This window comes from Natator depressus, chromosome 2 (assembly GCF_965152275.1).
Source record: "Natator depressus isolate rNatDep1 chromosome 2, rNatDep2.hap1, whole genome shotgun sequence".
In the NCBI taxonomy this organism is placed as follows: domain Eukaryota; kingdom Metazoa; phylum Chordata; order Testudines; family Cheloniidae; genus Natator; species Natator depressus.
In genome coordinates this window covers 231813740-231839938 of record NC_134235.1, presented here as the reverse complement: position 1 = coordinate 231839938, position 26199 = coordinate 231813740, and the positions used below count along the sequence as shown (strand labels likewise).

Genomic DNA, 26199 nt, shown 5'->3' with positions numbered 1-26199 from the left:
ATGGACTCGTCAGCACCAGCAGTATCCTGGCCACCCCAGTGGCAGGACCCAGTACAGTGGCCCTTTTGGACTCCTTGGGCCTATCATCAGACTCAGGGTCAGGGCTCCAGGTCCTCATTGGAGGCATCTGCACCCCGTGCTTCCCCCTCAGTGACATCGGTGTCATGCTACACTACCAGGGCTCCGGAGGACCCCACATGGGACAAGGATTCTGGGCCTTCACACTCGGGCGCAGCATCCGAGCCAGCGCCACCAGTGGTACTGGAGCCACTTCCAGTTGAGGGTGGGGGGACTGATGCACCCGACTGAGCCTCTAGGGAGCCGGAAGGTCAGGAAGACCCGGTCCCACAGGCCTCCTCCTCGCTGGACAAGGCGGTGGCAGGCACCACCACCACTCTACCAGCAATGGACACCATGGGACACCAAGACCTTCTTAGGAGGGTGGCCCTAAACCTAAACCTTCAGGCGGAGGAGGTCACAGAGAAGTTGCACCCAATGGTGGACATCCTTGCCCCGGAGGGTCCATCTAAGGTGGCCTTGCCCTTGATAAGAACTATCCAGAACACTACGAGGGTGCTCTGGCAAACCCCAGCCTCGATACCATCCACCACTAAAGGGGTGGAGAGACGATATTTTGTGCTGCAGAAAGGGTATGAACACCTTTTCACCCACTCCCAACCAGGGACTCTCGTGGTGGACGCAGAAAGTCATAAGGAGTGGCAGGGACAGCCGGGTCCTGCTCCAAAGTCATGGGACACTAAGAAGCTGGACCTTTTCGGCCGGAAGGTCGACTCGACTGGGAGATTCCAGCTTCATGTTGCCAACCAGCAAGCGGTACTCAGCCACTATGCTTTCAATTCCTGGAGTGCATTAGCAAAGTTTCAGGAGTTGCTCCCGGCTGAATCACGCAAGGAGTTTAATGCAATTCTAGAGGAGGGCAGGGTGGTCTCAAGAACCTCCCTCCAGACTGCGTTAGATGCGGCAGACGTGGCGGCTTGGACTATGACCACCTCCATTACAATGAGATGCAGCACGTGGCTACAGGTGTCGGGTATACCACCAGAGGTCCAGAACACTATCCAGGACCTGCCCTTCGACTGTGCAGGCTTGTTTGCCCAAAATACTGAATCTCGCTTGCACAGTCTTAAGGACTCATGGATGACTCTAAAGTCTTTGGTGATCCACAGTTCTGCACCCCAAAGAAAGTCATTCAAGCCTCAGCCCCCATCCCACTTCTGTTCAGGGCCCCCGAGATGAGACTCGTCCAGGAGACGGGGCAGGAATAGTTGGAGGTGCCCGTCACAGTCCTGCCCTGACCAAGGCCAGGGTTCTTCAAAACAGCCCCCTGGCCCAATGCCAAACTTTTGAAGATGTGCTCGAGGATGGTGCACCAGTACCGAGCCCAGATCCTTACCCCTTCTTTGTGAATCGACTGTCCCACTTCTACCATGCTTGGTCCCAGATCACATCAGATGGCTGGGTTCTGAGCATGGTTGAGGTGGGATATTGTATCCAATTCTGTTCCCTCCCACCCCCCTTCCCCGTCCCTCTTCAGGAACCCTTCTCACGAACAACTCCCTTCTGCAGGAGGTGCAATTGCTCCTCATTCTAGGGGCAATAGAGGAGGTTCCTCAGGAGTTCAGGGCAAGGGGTTCCACTCCCACTATTTCCTCATCCCCAAGGCCAAGGGTGGGCTCTGGCCTATCTTGGATCTGCAAGACCTCAACACATTCATAAAGAAAGTGAAGTTTCGCATGCTCTCCCTGGCCTCCATCATTCCTTCCCTGGATCCGGGGGACTGGTACATCACCCTCGACTTGAAAGATGCGTACTTTCATATCTCCATTATCCTGGCCCATAGACGATTTCTTCACTTTGTGGTCACTGGCCAGCGTTACCAGTTCAGGGTGCTCCCATTTGGGTTTTCGGCGCCCCCCAGGTATTCACGAAATGTATGGAGGTCCTGGCAGCCTTCCTCCGCTAATGTCAGGTGCAAGTTTTCCCATACCTGGAAATCAAGACCATATCGCAAGCACAGGCGGAGGAGCATGTGTTTGTGGCTCAGGCCACCTTCCTCAGGCTGGGCCTCATATTGAACATGCTCAAATCCACACTAGCTCCGACACAGAGAATAGAATTCATAGGAGCTCTCTTGGACTCCATGCAAGCCGGGGCTTTCCTGCCCAACCTGCACTTCCAAGCACTCGGATATAATCAAGAACCTTTGCCAGTCCCCACAACGATAGCCAGAAATTGCATGAAACTACTGGGGCATATGGCAGTTGCATAGACGTGGTCCAGCACACCCGATTGCGCCTTTGGCCGCTCCAGGCGTGGTTGGCGCAGGTGCACAGGCCCAGCAGGGACCCACTGGACAGAATAGTTATCCTCCTTCCTTGCATTCTCGAGTCTATCCACTGGTGGCTACAGCCACAAGTGGTCTGTGGGGAGTACCCTTTGCCAAACCCCAACCTACGCTATCGCTGGTCATGGATGCCTCAGCGCTCAGTTGGGGAGTGCACCTGGGCAATATCAGAACCCAAGGCCTACGGTCCCATGCAGAACTATCGCTGCACATCAATGTAAGGGAGCTGAGGGCAGTTCGTCTGGCATGCCAAGTGTTCCAGGCCCACCTTCAGGGTGCATGTGTGTCGGTGATGACGGACAACACCACAGCGATGTTCTATATAAACAAACAGGGTGGTTCTCGCTCCTCTCCCCTGTGCCAGGAAGCTCTCAGGCTGTGGGACTTTTGCATTGCCCACTTGATACACCTAGAGGCGTCATACCTTTTGGGAGTGCAAAATGAGCTAGCTGATAGCCTCAGCCGTTCGTTTCACAGTCAAGAATGGTCCCTCCAGGTGGACATCGTGCTCTCGATTTCCCAGAGGTGGGGCTTTCCCCACACAGACCTGTTTGCAAAGCAGAGCAACAGAAAGTGCCAACAGTTCTGCTCCCTTCTGAACCACAGCCCAGGCTCCGTTGCAGAAGCCTTTCACCTTTCATGGACGAATAATCAGCTGTATGCATTCCCACCCTTCCCTCTCATACACAAAGTCCTCCTCAAGGCTCGCCGGGACAGGGCTTCCTTGATCCTCATAGCGCAAGTGTGGCCCCGCCAGCACTGGTTCACCATGCTGTTGAACCTTTCAGTGGACAGACCAGTAGCCCTTCCCATGTGCCCGGCCCTCATCACACAGGACCACGGCTGTCTACAACACCCCAACCTGGAGTCTCTCCTCCTCATGGCCTGGAAACTCCATGGTTGAACTTGCTAGATCGTCAGTGTTCTGACTCAGTTAGGGAAGTTCTGCTGGGAAGTAGGAAACCCTCCACTCATGCCACGTACCTGCCAAAGTGGAAGCGATTTTCCGTCTGGTTTCTGCAGATGGGCAACCCTCCACAGCAAGCATCAATTCCCCTTATTTTGGAATACCTACTGTACCTCATGCAGCAGGGGTTGGCAATATCATCTCTCAAGGTACACCTGGCTCTCATTTCAGCCTTCCACCCAGGGGCAGCAGGTAGGTCAGTCTTCAGGAGTCCCATGGTGGATTCTCAAGGGCTTGGACAGGCTTTATCCCCAGGCGCGGCAGCTCATTCCCCAGTGCAACCTCAACCTGGTCATAGAATCATAGAATATCAGGGTTGGAAGGGACCTCAGGAGGTCATCTAGTCCAACCCCCTGCTCAAAGCAGGACCAGTCCCCAACTAAATCATCCCAGATAGGGCTTTGTCAAGCCTGACCTTAAAAACCTCAAAGGAAGGAGATTCCACCACCTCCCCAGGTAACCCATTCCAGTGCTTCACCACCCTCCTAGTGAAAAATTTTTTTCCTAATATCCAACCTAAAACTCCCCCACTGCAACTTGAAACCATTACTCCTCGTTCTGTCATCTGGTACCACTGAGAACAGTCTAGATCCATCCTCTTTGGAACCCCCTTTCAGGTAGTTGAAAGCAGCTATCAAATCCCCCCTCATTCTTCTCTTCCACAGACTAAACAATCCCAGTTCCCTCAGCCTCTCCTCATAAGTCATGTGCTCCAGCCCCCTAATAATTTTTGTTGCCCTCTGCTGGACCATTTCCAATTTTTCCACATCCTTCTTGTAGTGTGGGGCCCAAAACTGGACACAGTTCTCCAGATGAGGCCTCACCAGTGCCAAATAGTCCCTCGATCTGCTGGCAATGATCCTACTTATACAGCCCAAAATGCTGTTAGATTTCTTGGCAACAAGGGCACACTGTTGACTCATATCCAGCTTCTCGTCCACTGTAACCCCAGGTCCTTTTCTGCAAAACTGCTGCCTAGCCGCTCGGTCCCTAGTCTGTAGCAGTGCATGGGATTCTTCCGTCCTAAGTGCAGGACTCTGCACTTGTTCTTGTTGAACCTCATCAGATTTCTTTTGGCCCAGTCCTCTAATTTGTCTAGGTCTCTCTGTATCCCATCCCTACCCTCCAGCATATCTACCACTCCTTCCAGTTTAGTGTCATCTGCAAACTCGCTGGGGGTGCAATCCACACCATCCTCCAGACCATTAATGAAGATATTGAACCAAACCAGCCCCAGGACCGACCCTTGGGGCACTCCACTTGATACCGGCTGCCAACTAGACATGGAGCCATTGATCACTACCTGTTGAGCCCGATGATCTAGCCAGCTTTCTATCCACCTTATAGTCCATTCATCCAGCCCATACTTCTTTAACTTACTAGCAAGAATACTGCGGGAGACCATGTCAAAAGCTTTGCTAAAATCAAGGAACAACACGTCCACCGCTTTCCCCTCATCCACGGAGCCAGTTATCTCGTCATAGAAGGCAATTAGATTAGTCAGGCATGACTTGCCCTTGGTGAATCCATGCTGACTGTTCCTGATCACTTTCCTCTCCTCTAAGTGCTTCAGAATTGATTCCTTGAGGACCTGCTCCATGATTTTTCCAGGGACTGAGGTGAGGCTGACTGGCCTGTAGTTCCCAGGATCCTCCTTCTTCCCTTTTTTAAAGATGGGCACTACATTAGCCTTTTTCCAGTCATCTGGGTCCTCCCCCGATCACCATGAGTTTTCAAAGATAATGGCCAATGGCTCTGCAGTCACGTCCGCCAACTCTTTTAGCACCCTCGGATGCAGTGCATCCGGCCCCATGGACTTGTGCTCATCCAGCTTTTCTAAATAGTCCTGAACCACTTCTTTCTCCACAGAGGGCTGGTCACCTCCTCCCCATACTGTGCTGCCCAGTGCAGTAGTCTAGGAGCTGACCTTGTTCGTGAAGACAGAGGCAAAAAAAGTATTGACTACTTTAGCTTTTTCCACATCCTCTGTCACTAGGTTGCCTCCCTCATTCAGTAAGGGGCCCACACTTTCCTTGACCTTCTTCTTGTTGCTAACATATCTGAAGAAACCCTTCTTGTTACTATTAACATCCCTTGCTAGCTGCAACTCCAAGTGTGATTTGGCCTTCCTGATTTCACTCCTGCATGCCTGAGCAATATTTTTATACTCTTCCCTGGTCATTTGTCCAATCTTCCACTTCTTATAAGCTTCTTTTTTGTGTTTAATAAGATTAGCAAGAATTTCACTGTTAAGCCGAGCTGGTTGCCTGCCATATCTACTATTCTTTCTACACATCGGGATGGTTTGTTCCTGCAACCTCAATAAGGATTCTTTAAAATACAGCTGGCTCTCCTGGACCCCTTTCCCCCTCATGTTATTCTCCCAGGGGATCCTGCCCATCAGTTCCCTGAGGGAGTCAAAGTCTGCTTTTCTGAAGTCCAGGGTCCGTATTCTGCTGCTCTCCTTTCTTCCCTGTGTCAGGATCCTGAACTCGAGCATCTCATGGTCACTGCCTCCCAGGTTCCCATCCACTTTCGCTTCCCCTACTAATTCTTCCTTGTTTGTGAGCAGCAGGTCAAGAAGAGCTCTGCCCCTAGTTGGTTCCTCCAGCACTTGCACCAGGAAATTGTCCCCTACACTTTCCAAAACTTCCTGGATTGACAGGATGGTCCTGTCCACGCTCATGAGGCCCCCTTTTGAGCCCATGGCAACCTACCCTCTGGACTTCAGAAAAGCAGACTCTGACTCCCTCAGGGAACTTTCCTGGAAGGTGGCCTTTCTGGTGGCCATAACCTCGGCCTGAAGGGTCTCCAAGCTCAGAGCGCTGACTTCCGAGCCCCCCGTAGAGTCATTTCTACCAAAGGTAGTGTCCCAGTTTCATATGAACCTGGACATATTTTTACCTGTGTTCTTCCCTAAGCCACATGCCAGTAACAGAGCGAATGCTTCATTCCTGGGATGTCAGGCGGCCCTAGCCTTCTACATCAAGCGCACAAAGCCATTTTATAGGTCACCACAGCTCTTTATTGCAATAGCAGAGAGAATGAAGGGGCTTCCCATTTCGTCCCAGCGCATTTCATCGTGGATCATGTCCTGCATCAGAACGTGCTATGAGCTAGCTAAGATTCCAGCCCCTCCGCTGATGGAGGACTCCACAAAAGCGCAGGTTCGTCCGCAGCATTCCTTGTGCAGGTCGCTATCCAGGACATATGCAAGATAGCAACATGGTCTTCCATCCACACCTTCATGTTGCACTATGCCATCACCCAATAGGAGAGGGACGATACAGCCTTTAGCAGGGCAGTCCTGCATTCAGCAACCAGGTGAACTCCGACCCCTCCTCCGGGGAAACTGCTTGGGAGTCACTTATTGGAATTCACATGAGCAATCACTTGAAGAAAAAACGGTTACCTACCTCTCGTAACTGTTGTTCTTCGAGATGTGTTGCTCATGTCCATTCCAAATCCCACCTGCCTCCCCTCTGTTGGAGTATTCCAGCAAGAAGGAACTGAGCAGGCGGCGGGTTGGCAGGGACCTATATACGCCGCCATGAAGGCACCACTCCAGGGGGCTCCACAGCTGACCTGATGGGTACCGCTAAGGGAAAAACCTTCCGATGATCGTGCATGCGGCACGCGCACACACACCCCTATCGGAATGGACATAAGCAACACATCTCGAAGAACAACAGTTACGAGAGGAAGGTAACTGTTTTTTTTTTTTTATGCATTTTCGACAGTGAGTAATAGCTTCAAAGAGTTCATTACCTCACATATATTGCAAAGCTAATCAGCTTTTGTATTGCCTTATTGGCCTTGTCTAGACTAACATTTAAAGGTGTGATGTTAGAGTCAATGTTAAAGATGTTACCACAGGGTAGCTGTAAGAAGCATACTGCCTTTAACATGTGCTAAAATGGTTAAGTTATGGCCTGACTAGGATTCCCCCCAGGCTTTAACTTGACCATTTTAGCATGTGTTAAAGGCAATCTACTTTGTCTAGATTACACTTTTAAAATGTGTTAGTTAACATGAGTTAGCTAAGTGTTAGACATTTGGGTCAGCATGCATGGGACAGTTAATTCCGATCACAGACTAATAGGAGGCAGGCCACACTTTGACAGTCTCTTTAAAACTGCCTTGGACCAGGTCCATAAAATAATGTCACTGCTTGGATACATGCTAGTGACAGCTGGAATAATAATAATGAAAGAGCATAAGTTATCTTTCCTGTCAAAGCTGAATAGTCCAGTAGGAAATAAGAGTTCACAAGAGGCAGTAGGTGTTCTGTTGTTGATGCTTTGAAAAACCCTGGTACTAGACAGAGCCAATTGTTGGTTTTGTAAGGGCATCCAGCTCCCTACATGAGATTGTACCGAAACACACTTCAAAGGCAAAACAGAAAAAATATAAAGAGAAAATATTTATATTAATTTTACTTTAAAAAAATTAACATACTAACTTGAAACCAATCAGCATATTAATTAACTTATTTGTAACATAATTTTTGTGGGAGATAGCATATTTTAAAATGGCAACAAACACTCCACACCATGTGGTAGAGTTGGATGTATTCTTGAGATATGAGCCAGTGTTTCAAGCCTCACTGTCCAAGTAGGGAATGTGTTGATCAGCACTCATTCACAGAGTGGATTATTTTATTTCTAATTAAAGATTAAAAACTAAGGACCTGATCCTGCAAATGCTTTACTCATGAAAATAGCCCTTATACAAGTAGTCTGTTGAAAGCAGAGTGAGAGAGTTTGCAAAACTGGACTATTAAAATTGGTTTGAAATTGGATTCTGTAGTACTGCTGGTGTCGCAGATTAGCAATGGGAAAAAATGCACCTTTAGAGTAAGTTCAAGAATTTCTAAATTTAGCTAATAATTTTGTTTTTAAATACATTTCAGTTTGTATATGGTGGCAAATGTATTCACCCTCGGAATTTTCAAATTAATATGGATACTGCATTCTTTGAAAGGCAATTTCAATGTACACAATAGAATGCATTTGAAGTTCTGCATATGCCATATATAATTGTTAAAGTAATGTATCCTGGGATTTCTTCTTATAACTTATTTTAATGTGTATTTTTCATGTGGCAATATGATTGACAAACCATTTCTCCATTTTTTATAGGATTATACTTTTTCTGAAGAACCAACGTATGAAAAGCATTATCACCATATGGAAATAGTTGATGCTGAGGATTCAGGCCAATCCCAGAAGATTTACGATTATTCAGAAAAGAATGTGTTTGAGAAGACCAAGAGTCCTCTTGTAAAAAGCAAACCCATTGACAAGAAATTAGAACCATCTCTGAAGTGGAAGAACGTTGGGCTCGCTGGTTCCCAGGAGTATGTAGTTATTTGAAAAACTGAGTTTTACAGTAGACTTTGCTAATTCAGACTAATGATTTGGAAACACAGTGTATGTCTGTGATTTCTTTTTAAATTGAAAATAAACTAAACAAATACAAAATAAAATTCAGGGACCTGCTCCTATAAAACATTTTAAGGGAAGATTGCTCACTTGTAATCCAGTTTCTTATAGTCCTTTTCTGCCATCCTACCTGACAACAGCCTGGAATGTCATCATGATGGCGCTCCACCTGTCAGGAAGGAGGCAGCAAGATTTTGCAGTCATCTGCAGTACTTGAGCCTCAATTCAGCCATTTCCCTCAATTACAAGTTCTTTCTAAGGCAGGAAGGAATAGACAACCTATTCCAAGCAACACTTTCTGAGGAGAGAAGAGGACTATAACAAATCAGATTGCCAGTAAGTAAGCTTCCTTTGTCCTACAACACACTTCTCCTAACCTATATGGCAATAATCTTGGCTAACAGTGGACATAGCAAGCAGTAGAAAACCCAGAAGAGAGTTTACTTACAGTAGAGATGCTGGGACTTTGAAAAGTAGAAGAGGAATGGTGTTCCTTGTTGCTTCTCTTCTCTTTATGAACTCTTTATTCCCCCCCCCCTTTTGTCTCTTTCATTCTTCCTTCAGTCTTTTTCTTCTTCTACAAGGAAAGAAAAAAGGAAAAGGGCTAGTGGAACAGGAAGAAGAGGTAATTAGTGTTCCATGGTTCCAGCATGCAGGAAGCAAACCAATGAAAGAAAGTGGCTGGATGGGGGCATAAGTACAGCAACTGACAGATCTTGCTTTCTGCTTCCTGATTGGTTGAGCTGTAATGCTGACAGTCAAGGCTTTTGCTAGTTAGGATGGGACAAGGACAACACACAACAATCAGTTTTAACAGCTGTTTAGTTTTAATTATTTATTCTGATACTGCATAATATGAGAGTGATCCTGTAAAGAGGTCCACATTGGCAGACCCTAATGCAACACTGTGGCCAAGAGGGCTAATGTGATCCTGGGATGCATAAAGAGGGGTATATCAAGTAGGAGTGGAGAGGTTATTTTACCTCTATGTTTGGCACTAGCACAACTACTACTGGAGCACTGTGTCCAGTTCTGGTGCCCACAATTCAAGAAGTATGTTGATAAATTGGAGAGGGTTCAGAGAAGAGCCATGAGAAGAATTATAAGATTAGAAAACGTGTCTTATAATGATGGACTCAAAGAGTTCAATCTATTTAGTTTAACAAAGAGAAGGTTAAGAGGTGACTTGATTACAGCCTGTAAGTGCCTATATGGGGAACAAATATTTGATGATCATAGAATCATAGAATATCAGGGTTGGAAGGGACCTCAGGAGGTCATCTAGTCCAACCCCCTGCTCAAAGCAGGACCAATCCCCAACTAAATCATCCCAGATAGGGCTTTGTCAAGCCTGACCTTAAAAATATCTAAGGAAGGAGATTCCACCACCTCCCTAGCTAACGCATTCCAGTGTTTCACCACCCTCCTAGTGAAAAAGTTTTTCCTAATATCCAACCTAAACCTCCCCCACTGCAACTTGAGACCATTACTCCTTGTTCTGTCATCAGCTACCACTGAGAACAGTCTAGATCCATCTTCTTTGGAACCCCCTTTCAGGTAGTTGAAAGCAGCTATCAAATCCCCCCTCATTCTTCTCTTCCGCAGACTAAACAATCCCAGTTCCCTCAGCCTCTCCTCATAAGTCATGCGTTCCAGTCCCCTAATCATTTTTGTTGCCCTCCGCTGGACGTTTTCCAATTTTTCCACATCCTTCTTGTAGTGTGGGGCCCAAAATTGGACACAGTTCTCCAGATGAGGCCTCACCAATGCCGAATAGAGGGGAACGATCACGTCCCTCGATCTGCTGGCAATGCCCCTACTTATACATCCCAAAATGCCATTGGCCTTCTTGGCAACAAGGGCACACTGTTGACTCATATCCAGCTTCTCGTGCACTGTAACCCCAGGTCCTTTTCTGCAGAACTGCTGCCGAGCCATTCAGTCCCTAGTCTGTAGCGGTGCATGGGATTCTTCCATCCTAAGTGCAGGACTCTGCACTTGTCCTTGTTGAACCTCATCAGATTTCTTTTGGCCCAATCCTCTAATTTGTCTAGGGCCCCCTGTATCCTATCCCTACCCTCCAGTGTATCTACCTCTCCTCCCAGTTTAGTGTCATATGCAAACTTGCTGAGGGTGCTATCCACACCATCCTCCAAATCATTTATGAAGATATTGAACAAAACCAGCCCGAGGACCGACCTTTGGGGCACTCCACTTGATACCGGCTGCCAACTAGACATGGAGCCATTGATCACTACCTGTTGAGCCTGATGATCTAGCCAGCTTTCTATCCACCTTATAGTCCATTCATCCAGCCCATACTTCTTTAACTTACTAGCAAGAATACTGCGGGAGACCATGTCAAAAGCTTTGCTAAAATCAAGGAACAACACGTCCACCGCTTTCCCCTCATCCACGGAGCCAGTTATCTCGTCATAGAAGGCAATTAGATTAGTCAGGCATGACTTGCCCTTGGTGAATCCATGCTGACTGTTCCTGATCACTTTCCTCTCCTCTAAGTGCTTCAGAATTGATTCCTTGAGGACCTGCTCCATGATTTTTCCAGGGACTGAGGTGAGGCTGACTGGCCTGTAGTTCCCAGGATCCTCCTTCTTCCCTTTTTTAAAGATGGGCACTACATTAGCCTTTTTCCAGTCATCTGGGTCCTCCCCCGATCACCATGAGTTTTCAAAGATAATGGCCAATGGCTCTGCAGTCACGTCCGCCAACTCTTTTAGCACCCTCGGATGCAGTGCATCCGGCCCCATGGACTTGTGCTCATCCAGCTTTTCTAAATAGTCCTGAACCACTTCTTTCTCCACAGAGGGCTGGTCACCTCCTCCCCATACTGTGCTGCCCAGTGCAGTAGTCTAGGAGCTGACCTTGTTCGTGAAGACAGAGGCAAAAAAAGTATTGACTACTTTAGCTTTTTCCACATCCTCTGTCACTAGGTTGCCTCCCTCATTCAGTAAGGGGCCCACACTTTCCTTGACCTTCTTCTTGTTGCTAACATATCTGAAGAAACCCTTCTTGTTACTATTAACATCCCTTGCTAGCTGCAACTCCAAGTGTGATTTGGCCTTCCTGATTTCACTCCTGCATGCCTGAGCAATATTTTTATACTCTTCCCTGGTCATTTGTCCAATCTTCCACTTCTTATAAGCTTCTTTTTTGTGTTTAAGATCAGCAAGGATTTCACTGTTAATCCAAGCTGGTCGTCTGTCATATTTACTATTCTTTTTACACATCGGGATGGTTTGTCCCTGTAACCTCAATAAGGATTCTTTAAAATACAGCCGGCTCTCCTGGACCCCTTTCCCCCTCATGTTATTCTCCCAGGGGATCCTGCCCATCAGTTCCCTGAGGGAGTCAAAGTCTGCTTTTCTGAAGTCCAGGGTCCGTATTCTGCTGCTCTCCTTTCTTCCCTGTGTCAGGATCCTGAACTCGAGCATCTCATGGTCACTGCCTCCCAGGTTCCCATCCACTTTCGCTTCCCCTACTAATTCTTCCTTGTTTGTGAGCAGCAGGTCAAGAAGAGCGCTGCCCCTAGTTGGTTCCTCCAGCACTTGCACCAGGAAATTGTCCCCTACACTTTCCAAAAACTTCCTGGATTGTCTGTGCACCGCTGTATTGCTCTCTCAGCAGATATCAGGGTGATTGAAGTCTCCCATGAGAACCAGGGCTTGCGATCTAGTAACTTCTGTGAGTTGCCGGAAGAAGGCCTCGTCCACCTCATCCCCCTGGTCCGGTGGTCTATAGCAGACTCCCACCACGACATCACCCTTGTTGCTCACACTTCTAAACTTAATCCAGAGACACTCAGGTTTTTCTGCAGTTTCATACTTGAACTCTGAGCAGTCATACTGCTCCCTTACATACAGTGCTACTCCCCCACCTTTTCTGCCCTGCCTGTCCTTCCTGAACAGTTTATATCCATCCATGACAGTACTCCAGTCATGTGAGTTATCCCACCAAGTCTCTGTTATTCCAATCACATCATAATTCCTTGACTGTGCCAGGACTTCCAGTTCTCCCTGCTTGTTTCCCAGGCTTCTTACATTTGTGTATAGGCACTTGAGATAACTCGCTGATCGTCGCTCTTTCTCAGTATGAGGCAGGAGCCCTGCCCTCTCGCGCGCTCCTGCTCGTGCTTCCTCCCGGTATCCCACTTCCCCACTTACCTCAGGGCTTTGGTCTCCTTCCCCCGGTGAACCTAGTTTAAAGCCCTCCTCACTAGGTTAGCCAGCCTGCTTGCGAAGATGCTCTTCCCTGTCTTCGTTAGGTGGAGCCCGTCTCTGCCTAGCACTCCTCCTTCTTGGAACACCATCCCATGGTCAAAGAATCCAAAGCCTTCTCTCCGACACCACCTGCGTAGCCATTCGTTGACTTCCACGATTCGACGGTCTCTACCCAGAGTTCCTTAGAGTAGTGGAGAAAGGTATAATGTGATCCAATGGCTGGAAGTTGAAGCTAGACTAATTCAGACTGGAAATAAGGTGTACATTTTTAACACTGAGGGTAATTAACTATTGGAACAATTTACCAAGGGTTGTGCTGAATTTTCCATCACTGGCAATTTTTAAATCAAAATTTGATTTTTTTAAAAAAAATATGTTCTAGTTCAAATTGAATGATTTTGGAGGAGTTGTGTGGCCTGTGTCATACAGCGGATCAGACTAGAGTATCAGAATGATCCCTTCTGGCCTTGGAACCTATGAATCTATAAAAAGGATAATCAGTGAGATATTATTAACTTTGTTGAGAAAAAGAATGCTATGTTTTGTTTGGTTTTTGTCTTGATGAGATTATTGAACTACAGATTAGCAAACTGAGAAGGCTCCTACCCTCTTCTCATTCAGGTCTTCCTAAAGGACAACTTCTGTTGCAATGCCTACACGCTGATTTGCAGAGGTGATTTATATATCTCACAACATGAAAAAAAAAAAAGTGTTTTTAGAATTTTATTTGGCCAATTAAAACATTGACCGTTTTACTTATGTTGTAGCCAAAATTTTCAACTCTGGATGCCTGAATTTAGGCACCTAAATCTTGATTTGCATACTTAAGTGTAAGTTGCCTGATTTTTTGGAAGTGTTGAGCAACCACAAATTCTGTCTGAATCAATGAGAACTGCCGGTCCACTGTACCTTGAAAATCAGGCCATTTTATTTAGATGCCTAAATTTGGATTTAGAAGCCTAACTTTAGGAAACCAGGTTTGAAAATGTTGACCCATACCTCCTTCCCTACTGATTGTCTTTTTTTCTGTTTTTTATGAGGTAAACTTTTGGGGGGCAAGGACTGAGCCTTGTGTGAGGAATCAGCAAGTATAAACTCGGCTCTACTGAAAACAAACAAATAATCAGTGAAGTTGTACTGTATCTTGTTTAGACAATTCTTGGTATGCTATGAATCCTCAAAACTGTGTCTGAATAGAAATTTAGGCACCTAAATAAAATCTTTACATTTCAAATCCAACAACTTCTGCTGCTAATTTTTATAATACTCTCTTTCTATTTAATCCCACTGAAAATGTACTGTGGAAAAAAATACTCCAATTATCATACTGTGCAGCAGAGTTGATCAATTTAAACAGAGTGTAACTTCTTAATGAAGATCATTACACAGATTAATTTACACACATTTGTATACTGATATTGTTGTGCAGATATTGAAGACCAGATACAATATTTTGAACTGTAAAATAAGATGTTTAACAAAAACAAATATTTTCAGTGACAAAGCTGCAAACAAAGTTATCAAAGAAGAAAAAGAAAACAGAGCTATTGTTCCAGAAAGCAAGAAAAAAGCCAATATCCTTTCCCCTGGACCTATTAAAGGACAATCAGTTTCAAAACGGTATAGCATATTCATTTTTCTCCCTTTAATTCCATTCTTGTCTTATTTTTTAGCACATACAGTAATTGTAATCTTGTTCAATAGCTGGTAAATCGAATTATGAGTGTTTTTTTCTAATGAAGTTTAAAATGAGAAAAATCTTGTCCAATTTGTTATACCTGTGTCTGTTTACATTAGTCAATAAATACTTAAAGTAAGTGATTTTGTCTTTTTGTTGCTAGTAAAGTGTCAGAAAAATCTGATGAAATTAGTCAAAGTTCCTCTGAGAGTGAGGAAGATGAAGAGCAGCCTGAACGTCACCAGGAAGGAAACACTGATTTGCCATCCGAATATTGGCAAATTCAGAAACTAGTAAAATACATAAAGGTAAGAAAATCAATTTTAACAGTTCTTTTATTATAAAAAATGCTGAAGACTCAGGTATTGAAATTCAGCTAATTAACTCACATATTGAGATTCTGAAACTCTGGACATTCTTATCTTCCTCCCCTTTCTCAGACTTTTTTATTTGCTCTTTTTGGAGTATAAGTCCCCTGAATTAGTGTATCTATTTGATGTTGTTTAAAACTTAAATGATTTCTTCTTTATGAATTATTGTTGTTTGTTTTGAATTTGAGTTGCAGTATTCCAAGATATTTCTTTATGTGGATAACAACTTTCAAGAATTTTTATTAAATTAGAATACTTTGCCTAAAGTCTATCAACTGTGATTAATACATTACTGAAGTAACCCTAATGTTGTCGTGCATCATATCAAATGTTTGTTAGCTGAAAAGAAATTGTCTGACAAATAAGAGTCTCCCAAAGCAAAAAAAAAAAAAAATTGATTGTTATGCATGTTGTTGAAAATATATAGTAGCATATACATATTTATAATGCTGTTGATGTTTTACATAATAAAAATAACACCATTCCATGGCACTTTTAAGCCAATTATGTGTTTCCTCAGGGAGAATTCCTTTACAAGCTTATCAGAGAATTTAAATAATATAATTTACTAATAATTGGCATAGGAGTATTTGTTTTTCTTTTTTTGAATAAAACTATAAAGCAGGGGTCGGCAACCTTTCAGAAGTGGTGTGCCGAGTCTTCATTTATTCACTTTAATTTAAGATTTCGCGTGCCAGTAATACATTTTAACGTTTTTTAGAAGGTCTCTCTCTAGAAGTCTATATATTATATAGCTAAACTATTGTCATATGTAAAGTAAACAAGGCTTTCAAAATGTTTAAGAAGCTTCATTTAAAATTAAATTAAAATGCTGATCTTACGCCGCCGGCCTGCTCAGCCCACTGCTGGTCTGGTGTTCCATTCACCTAGGCCGGCAGCAGGCTGAGCGGGGCCTGCGGCCAGGACCCCGGCTGGCAAGTGGCTGGCAGCCGGAACCCCAAACCGGCAGCAGGCTGAGTGGGGCCAGCGGCCAGGACCCCAGACCGGCAGTGGGCTAAGCAGCTCAGCCCGCTGCCAGTCTGGGGTTCCGTCTGCCGGCCCTGCTCAGCCCGCTGGCGGCCTGGGATCCCGGCCCTGCCCACATAGAGTGGGTACCTACCTTCTCCCTGGTTCTAGCCCATTCTCTTCCTCTCTCTTTGCACTGAGCTGAGGGTGGAAGTGCACTGAGCACAGGTCTGGGGGTGAAGGAGCAGGCTGGGGGTTGGGATGCAGGGTCTGGCCAGGAGCTAGAATGAGGGAGGGGGCTCAGGGTTGGGGCAGGAGGTTTGGGTGTGGAGTGCTTACCTGGGCAGCTCCCATTTGGTGCGAGGGGTGCAGGCAGGAATCTGGGGGTGGTGGTGCAGGAGCTCCCTTTGGTGCTTAGGGTGAGAATGTGAGGGGTGCAAGAGTCAGGGCATAGTGTGTGGGAGGTGCAGGAGTCAGGGCAGGGGGCTGGTGGTGTATGAGGAGGGTGCAGGAGTCAGGGCATGGGGTGTGCGGGGGCTGGGTATGTGTGGGGGGGCTGGAATAAAGGCTGGGGTCGTGGGGGGGGGTGCAGGGGTCAGGGCAGAGGACTGGGGTGGGTTAGGGGTGCCAGGATCAGGGCAGAGGGCTGGGGGAGGGGGTGATGGTGCCAGGATCAGGGTAGAGAGCTGGGGGGGGGTGAGGAGGGTGCAGGAGTCAGGGCAGAGGGCTGGGGGCATGTGAGGGGGTGCAGGAGTCACGGCATGGGGTGTGGGGGATGCTGGAGTCAAGGCTGGGGTTGTGGGGGGTGCAGGGGTCAGGGCAGAGGGCTGGGGTTGTATGAGGGGGGTGCAGGAGTCAGGGCAGAGGACTGGGGGTGTGGGCTAGGGTCGTGGGGTTGCTCCCAGCCCCCTGCCCAGAGCAGCTCACTGCAGGGGGCTGGAGGGGATACACCCTGATTCCCGCCCCCTTCCCCAAGGCACCGTCCCCACCTCTTCTCCCGCTCCTCCCTGGAGCAGCGAGCACGCTGCGGCTCCGCTTATCCCCCTCCCTCGCAAGGGCCATCAGCTGATCAGCGGCAGGGAGGGAGAGGAGGAGGGGCAGGAACCCAGCATGGCGGGGGAGGGGGGGAACCTTGCCTGCCCTGCAGCAGCAGCCGGCAGGACCAAGCTTCTTCATCCTACCCCTGTGGTGGGGGGGGGCGGAGAAGAGTGGACGGGGGCGGGCAGGATTTTTAATGGCACGCTGCTGCCTGCCGGGGTCCCAGCCTGGGTTCGGCAGCAGGCTGAGTGGGGCCAGCAACTGGGACCCGGCAGGCAGCAGCGTGCCATTAAAAATTGGCTCGCGTGCCGTCTTTGGCATGCGTGCCATAGGTTGCCAACCCCTGCTATAAAGTATACAACGTTGTCCACACTAGAAAATCATTGGACAGAATTCCCACTGGTGCCATCAGTTGTTAGCAACAGTGATACCACTAATGTAGTGTAATCAAAGCTTCAGCAGTTTCCAGTGTTTTAACCACTATCCTCAGCAGGTTTAACTGACTCCTCTCTGTCTCTTAGCTAGTTTCTAATCCATCTCTCACGGACACCTTTTAATTTGTGTATGTAGAATCTACTATAGATGCTATAGTAATGGATGCATAAAAAATTCCACAGGTGTATACAGCCATTGCCATGGTTCTCTATGCCTTCCCCACCTCTAGACTGGACCTTTATATTGCCTGCTATTTGGAGCTATCCTAAAAGACCACCTGGAAGTTTAATCTTGTGCAGAATGTGGCATCTTGCTTGCTCAGTGGTGCTACTGGTGTTGAGCATATTACATTTATCCTTGGCATGATGCACTTATTTCTATTTGCTTTTAAGTATAGTTCAGGATGTTGATGTTAATGTATGGGCTGTGTCTACCTTAACAGACCACTTCTTTCTATGTATCTACACTGATGGATGCTGCTATCAGTTTTGCATTTGAACTTTGGGGTAACTGGGGCTGGGTCCTTGGCTTTGGAATGCATTACTATCATTGGTCTCCCATAAGCCCCACCCTTATCCAAACCTGTGAACCCACCTTCATACTGACAAGACTGCTGTCTTTTCTCCTTGCATTGTAACTCACAACTTGTCCCTTCTCACAGGGCCCTGATATACATAATACAGCTGCTGCATAATACTCCTATTCTTTGAGTGGATGCAGCCATGTATTCCCTTTAGGGGGGTGGGTGGATGGGTGTGTGTGTGTGTGCACGCACACAGCGCCCCAGAGCCAGAGAATTTTGACTACCAGTACCCATAGGAGGCAGCGCTCATACCTCGTGCTCACAGCCTCTCCCCAGCTATATGAGCCAGCACTGCCTCAATCCCTCTCAGTTCCTTCTTATCTCCTGTGGCTGAAGTTGGAGCTCTTTGTGGTTCCTAACCTCACAATCTCTCTTTTTCTTAATGGCTTTTTCTAGTTGTATATAGTGTGACAGGGTCAGGCCAGATGGCTACAGGAGAGTGTTAGAAGGCAGATATATTAGTCCCAGATTAAGCAGGTCCATTTTCCCTGGGTAAGGTAACAGGGGCAGTTCCAGAACAAGAAGGAACTTGCTGGAACAAATTCAGGCAAGCTAATTAGGACACCTGGAGCCAATTAAGAAGCTGCTAGAATCAATTAGGGCAGGCTGGCTAATCAGGGCACCTGAGTTTAAAAAGGACCTCACTTCAGTTTGTGGTGGGCATGTGAGGAGCTGGGAGCAAGAGGCACTAGGAGCTGAGAGTGCGAAGGTGTACTGTTGGAGGACTGAGGAGTACAAGCATTATCAGACACCAGGAGGAAGATCCTGTGGTGAGGATAAAGAAGGTGTTGGGAGGAGGCCATGGGGAAGTAGCCCAGGGAGTTGTAGCTGTCGCGCAGCTGTTCCAGGAGGCACTCTAGACATCTGCAGTCCACAGGGCCCTGGGCTGGAGCCTGGAGTAGAGGGTGGGCCCAGGTTCCCCCCAAACCTCCCAACTCCTGATCAGACACAGGAGGAGTTGACCTGGATTGTGGGTTCCACTAGAGGGGAAGGTCTCTGGGCTGTTCCCCAACCCACATGGTGGATCAGCAGAGACTGCAGGGATTGTTCTCCTTCCTTTTTCCCAGGCTGGCCAGTGATGAGGTTAGCTGAGTGAACGGCAGGTTTGAGCCGCTAGCAAAAGTGGCCAAACTGAGGGCTGCCATGAATCTCTGAGGCAAGCAAATCCGCCAATAAGCACAGGACCCACCAAGTCAGAGGAGGAACTTTGTCACAATAGTTAATTAGTACCCTTAGTATAGTGTTAGGTAGCTTTAGATTAAGTATTTGCCCAGTGATGCCCTCAGCAGGGTTTAAACATTGTCCATCTTGTGGGGGAGTGATCCCCACAACGATCCTCACACACGGGGGTTGCTGTGCTTAGGTGAAGCCCACATCAAGGAGCAGTATTCAATTTGCATATTGTTCACAAAATGGACCGAGGTGGTGAGGAATCACCTCAAACAGGCCATGTGGCTTGCTTTGGCATTGAAGCCTATGTTGGATTGGGCGTTGCCTGGGGTTCTGAGAATGTTGCTGTTTTGCACTCTGGAGCTGGTGCCTCTCTGAAGACAGGAGTTGCTCCCCATCAAGTATACTGAGGAAAAGGTCACATAAGACTGTTTCTCCAGCTCCTGTGGGGATTAGTGTGCCTCCTCTAGAAGGCGCATAAGCTGGTATGGTCTGAATGCTGGTGTGCAGGATGGAGCAGGTCCCATCTTCCACTCCCCAGTACTGCACAAGGAGGTCAGAGACCCCATACCATTGGCTTTGGTTCTGGCCCCAGGCCATCTGTTGAGTCAGGTAATGACAAGGGCAATGCTGGCACCGGTGGTTTCCCTACCAGTGGCATATCAGACGGCAGTGAACCTACTCTGCTTTTCTATCCCTACTTCTCCCTTGATCCAGGACTTTGCCAGGGCTGTGGTATTTATAGCCCCAGTGGCTATGTAGGCTGCTGAACCTGTGGGCCTGTTAGCACCACACCGCCATGTTTCCCTTCCACAGTCAGTGGAAGTGGGACTGGTGCTAGGCTTGGCACAAGGGACCTTCTTGGCACCAGAAACTTCTTTGGCACCCCTGCTGTCGGCGCTGCCAATGTTACTGTGGCAGCACTCACCACTCTCCACTTCTGCACTGCTGACAACTTCCAGGTTGACACTGCTTCCAGCAATGGAAATGGAGGTATACTAGGTGCCGGTGGTACTGTTCCCACCATCAGCACCAGTTCCCTCTTCATTCTGGGCTACAGCTGAGTCAGACTGGTCACTCACAACCTGAGGGCTGGCTCCACCTTTATCCCCTAAATCCTGGGATTCCTTGACAGCCAGGTCGGGATCTTTTCTCTCTCTCTCCCCCTGCACACCCCCATTGCTTGACCCACATCGGGGGCTATTCATAGAGTGCTATAGGTACAAGGATTGCTGCTTATCTCATGGTTGGGATGAGGGTCTCAGCACCTACTGGCCACCCATGCCATATCCATACCAGTGACCGCCGTGAGATCTGTGGGATGCTCCTTGGTCATGAAGCTCCAACTCCTCATCTTTCTCTAAGGTGAAATTACTGGGCAAGTCTGTGGCAGACACCATCCATCTGCCACAGGCCCATGCACCAGTGAACGTTCCCCTCGTGGAGCCTACAGAGTTGTCCCAATCAGGCTTGTCAGTCCTGGAGCAGGATCTGGCTCTAGCACAGTTAACCCCATCATCTTTGTCCCTGGATGATTCTGCAATGCCTGGCTCTTCCTCCTCTTGGGTACTGAAGGATTTCAAGGTGTACCAGGAACTTGTGGCTCATGGGTGCTTCCCTGGGTATTCAAGTGGAGTTCCTGCAGGAGAATACCCATAAGTTGTTGGATATCCTGAAGCCATCTGCCCCTGGGAGAGTTGCCTTGTCTATTAACAGTGCACTCCTAGAGCCTTCTAAGTTTCTCTGAAGCACTCTAGCTTTGTTACTCCTACAGCAAAGCACATGGAGAAACGCTACTTTGTTTTGGTGCAGGGATTTGAGGGTTTTTACTCCCATCTGACTCCAAATTCCCTGGTTGTAATCAGTGAACAATAGAGCCCAGCAAGGCAGATTTAAGTCCACTCCCAAGGATAAGAACTCTAAACGGATGGACCTGATGGGTAGGAAGATTTACACCTCGTCATCCTTGCAGATTTGCATTGCTAACCAGCAGGCACTGCTGTCCAAATATGACTTTGTGAACTGGACAGCTATGTCTAAGTTTGCAGACCAGCTATCTGAAGCCTTGATGGAGAAATTTGGGGCACTTTATCACTGAAGGCTGCTTGGTAGCTAAGACTTCATTGCAGTCCACTCTGGATGTCTTGGATACTTCGGCCAGAGCGATGGCATTAACAATGACCATTAGAAGGGCTTCCTGGCTGCAGAATTTGAGCATTGCAGCAGGCCGTGGAGGATTTGCCCTTCGATGACCAAGTGCTTTTTTCGGACACAATGGAAGAGACTCTGGACTCCTTCAAGGGGTCTAGAGCTACCATATGGTCCTTGGGGCATATATGTTCGCAGTTCAAAGGTGCCACTACAGTGGTCAGCAGTATCATCTGCAGCACATATTTGGGCAGCCTTTCCCTCTCTCAAGACAGCAGGACTACCCCAGAAAGAGGCATAGATCCAATAGGAGGAAGCTGTCTGGGGTTTGGCCAGTCAACGTGCCTTCCCCAGCACCCTGCACCCCCAACACCTACTTTGACTTCTTGGTCTGGAGCAATGTTCTAGTTGTTACTTCCTTCTACCCATGCCCTCTGTTGGGGACAGGCTGGCCCACTTTCACAATGCTTGGGGTGCGATCACCACTGACAGCTGGGTCTTAAGCACCGTCCGATCAGGTGATGCCATCCAATTCTTTTGTCCCTCCTCCCCACCCTTACTCCACATCCCTCTTCAGGGACCCCTTTCACAAGATACTGCCCCTCGAGCAGGTTCACTCTCTGCTGGCTTTGGGAGCAGTGGTGGAGGTTCCACTGGAACACTGCAGTCAGGGCTTTGATTCCTGGTACTTTCTGGTGTCCAAATCTAACGGAGGGGTAAATCTATTCTCAACCTTCACAGCCTCAACAAATATATCAGATACATAAGGTTCTGAATGGTCACTCTATTGACTATCCTCCTCATGTTATCTCAGAACAGCTGATTTGCTGCTCTGGACCTTTAGGACACTACTTTCATGTGGCAAAATTGCCAAGCCATAGAAAATTCCTTTGATTCATCGTAGCAGCGTGCCATTTTCAGGATTTGGTGCTCCCTTCGGCTTCTCTTCTGCCCCTTGGGTTTCACCAAATGCGTTGTTGTGGTGATGGCATACCTTAGGGAGAAAGGAATCCATATCTTCCTATATCCAGATAACTGGTTTCTGAGGGGCAGGTCTAGAGAGAAAGTCCTTTCTTACAGTAACACTACATTGGTCTTGCTCAACTGGAGAATGTTTGTCAGGGTGTTCCTTTTGTTAGGCCCTTACCAACCATGTCTATTGTCACCAATGCCTCCCTGATGGGCTGGGGAGCACATCTTGGGTTGCTGAAAGTTCAAGGTCTGTGGCTGGAGCAGGAGTACTCACTGCATGTTAACGTGCTGGAGCTTTGGGCCATCTACAATGCATGTCACACTCTTCTGGACCATAGCAGGGACTCAGTGGTTCACATACTTACTGACAATGCCACCGCAATGTCTTATGTGAACAAGCAAGGGGGAGCACACTCCTGAATGCTCTGTCAAGAGGCAATCAGGTTGTGGCAGTTTTGCATCAAGAAGAGTATCACTCGATAGCTGACCAATTGCCCGGGGTCCAGAATCATCTCACGGACAATCTCAGCAAGAATTTTTCCCTGAGCCATGAGTGGTCCCTGAAGACAAGTATCCTCTGGGTCATCTTCACAGTTTGGGGTATTCAGATGATTGACCTGTTTGCTATGAGGGGCAACAGGAGATGTCATATGTTTTGCTCTCAAAGGGGACTCCCTGTCCAACACTGTGCATCTCAGCTGGCAGTCAGCTCTCCTGTATGCTTTTTTCTTGATCCCAATCATCCCACAGGTCATCTTCAAGATGTAGATGGACCAAACCAAGCTCATTCTTATTGTCCTGGCATGGCCAAGGCAGTGCTGGTTCTCTGAACTTCTCATGCTGTCAATTCAACTCCCCATACCCCTTCCTCTCTGTATAAAGACTGCATATGAAATCATTTCTGCTACACCTCCTCAGCAAGTGAGAGCTCATTCTGCAAGAGCACAAGCAACAGCAATAGTGTTCCTCGGTGACATCTCAATACTGGACATTTGCAGGGCTGATATGTGGTCATCCATACATACATTTATGAACCATTATGCCATTACTGCGTCTTCCAGAGCATGTTTTGGTAGGGCGGTCCTGCAATCCTTGTTTCAGTAGAGCCCAAGCCCTGCCTCCTGGGGTGGGTACTGCTTCTGAGTCACCAAAATAGAATACAGTGCTGCATCTACTCAAAGAAGAAGAAATTACTACTAACTGTAGCTATGGTTCTTTGAGATGTCCACAACCCACCCTCCATACCCTCTGCATCAGAGTCCAGTGTCTAGGTGTTCGGTGCTAAGAAACTGGGTGTGGGTGTCAAGGTGGTGCTGCCTCATATTGCTCAGGGAGGGACCATGAGCACGAGACATGAGTGCCACCTCCTACACTTTTGCCTAGGTACTGCATAGGCAAAATTCTCTGGCTCCAGTGAGCTGGACACACACACACACACACACACACACACACCCCTATGTGGAATACACATCTGCATCACATCTCAAAGAGCCACAGTTACAGTAAATAACTTTTTTTCAATATGTGAGTAGTGAGGACCTCATAGAAGAAATGGTTGTAGGGGACAACCTTGGTTCAAGTGATCATGAGCTAATTCAGTTCAAACTGAACGGAAGGATAAACAAAAATCTGCAACTAGGGTTTTTGATTTCAAAAGGGCTGACTTTCAAAACTTAAGGAAATTAGTTAGGGAGGTGGATTGGACTGAGGAACTTATGGCTCTAAAGGCAGAGGTGGCCTGGGATTACTTCAAGTCAAAGCTGCAGAAGCTATCGGAAGCCTGCATCCCAAGAAAGGGGAAAAAATTCATAGGCAGGAGTTGTAGACCAAGCTGGATGAGCAAGCATCTCAGAGAGGTGATTAAGAAAAAGCAGAAAACATACAGGGAGTGGAAGATGGGAGAGATCAGCAAGGAAAGCTACCTTATTGAGGTCAGAACATGTAGGGATAAAGTGAGAAAAGCTAAAAGTCAAGTAGAGTTGGACCTTGCAAAGGGAATTAAAACCAATAGTAAAAGATTCTATAGGTATATAAATAAGAAGAAAACAAAGAAAGAAGAAGTGGGACTGCTAAACACTGAGGATGAAGTGGAGGTTAAGGATAATCTAGGCATGGCCCAATATCTAAACAAATACTTTGCCCCAGTCTTTAATGAGGAGCTTAGGGATAATGGTAACAAGACAAATGGGAATGAGGATATGGAGGTAGATATTACCATATCTGAGGTAGAAGCGAAACTCAAACAGCTTAATGGGACTAAATCGGGGGGCCCAGATAATCTTCATCCAAGAATATTAAAGGAATTGGCACATGAAATTGCAAGCCCATTAGCAAGAATTTTTAATGAATCTGTAATCTCAGGGGTTGTACCATATGACTGGAGAATTGCTAACATAGTTCCTATTTTTAAGGCGGGGGAAAAAAGGTGATCCAGATAACTACAGGCCTGTTAGTTTGACATCTGTAGTATGCAAGGTCTTGGAAAAAATTTTGAAGGAGAAAGTAGTTAAGGACATTGAGGTCAATGGTAACTGGGACAAAATACAACATGGTTTTACAAAAGGTAGATCTTGCCAAACCAACCTGATCTCCTTCTTTGAGAAACAGATTTTTTAGACAAAGGAAACGCAGTGGGTCTAATTTACCTAGATTTCAGTAAGGCGTTTGATATGGTGCCACATGGGGAATTATTAGCTAAATTGGAAAAGATGGGGACCAATATGAAAATTAAACGGTGGATAAGGAATTGGTTAAAGGGGAGACTGCAGCGGGTCCTACTGAAAGGTGAACTGTCAGGGTGGAGGGAGGTTACCAGTGGAGTTCCTCAGGGATCGGTTTTGGGACCAAGCTTATTTAATCTTTTTATTACTGACCTTGGCACAAAAAGTGAGAGTGTGCTAATAAAGTTTGCGGATGACACAAAGCTGGGAGGTATTGCCAATTTAGAGAAGGACCGGGATATCATACAGGAGGATCTGGATGACCTTGTAAACTGGAGTAATAGTAATAGGATGAAATTTAATAGTCAGAAGTGTAAGGTCATGCATTTAGGAATTAACAACAAGAATTTTAGTTATAAGCTGGGGACGCATCAATTAGAAGTAATGGAGGAGGAGGAGGACCTTGGAGTATTGGTTGACCACCGGATGACTATGAGACGCCAATGTGATATGGCTGTGAAAAAAGCTAATGCGGTCTTGGGATGCATCAGGCGAGGTATTTCCAGTAGAGATAAGGAGGTGTTAGTACCGTTATACAAGGCACTGGTGAGACCTCATCTGGAATACTGTGTGCAGTTCTGGTCTCCCATGTTTAAGCAGGATGAATTCAAACTGGAACAGGTACAGAGAAGGGCTACTAAGATGATCTGAGGAATGGAAAACCTGTCTTATGAAACGAGACTCAAGGAGCTTGGCTTGTTTCGCCTAACCAAAAGAAGGTTGAGGGGAGGTATGATTGCTCTCTATAAATATATCAGAGGAATAAATACCAGAGAGGGAGAGGAATTATTTAAGCTCAGTACCAATGTGGACACAAGAACAAATGGATATAAACTGGCCATCAGGAAGTTTAGACTTGAAATTAGATGAAGGTTTCTAACCATCAGAGGAATGGAGTTTTGGAATAGCCTTCCAAGGGAAGCAGTGGGGGCAAAAGACCTATCTGGCTTCAAGATGAAACTCGATAAGTTTATGGAGGAGACGGTATGATGGGATAACATGATTTTGGCAATTAATTGATCTTTTAATATTCCTGGTAAATAGGCCCAATGGTCTGTGATGGGATGGGATCTGAGTTACTACAGAGAATTCTTTCCTGGGTAT

At 47.0% G+C, this 26199-nt stretch overlaps 1 protein-coding gene across 3 annotated transcripts in view; it reads left to right on the top strand.

The window, feature by feature from the left end:
• ODAD2 (outer dynein arm docking complex subunit 2) overlaps nucleotides 1-26199 on the top strand; it is a 187025-nt gene that overhangs the window by 28261 nt on the left and 132565 nt on the right. For all 3 annotated transcript variants that reach the window (XM_074946138.1, XM_074946140.1, XM_074946139.1), the window contains exons 8-10: nucleotides 8474-8691; nucleotides 14512-14634; nucleotides 14856-15000. In XM_074946138.1, coding sequence (XP_074802239.1) covers nucleotides 8474-8691; nucleotides 14512-14634; nucleotides 14856-15000 — 486 coding nt within the window. The remainder of the gene's footprint in view (nucleotides 1-8473; nucleotides 8692-14511; nucleotides 14635-14855; nucleotides 15001-26199) is intronic.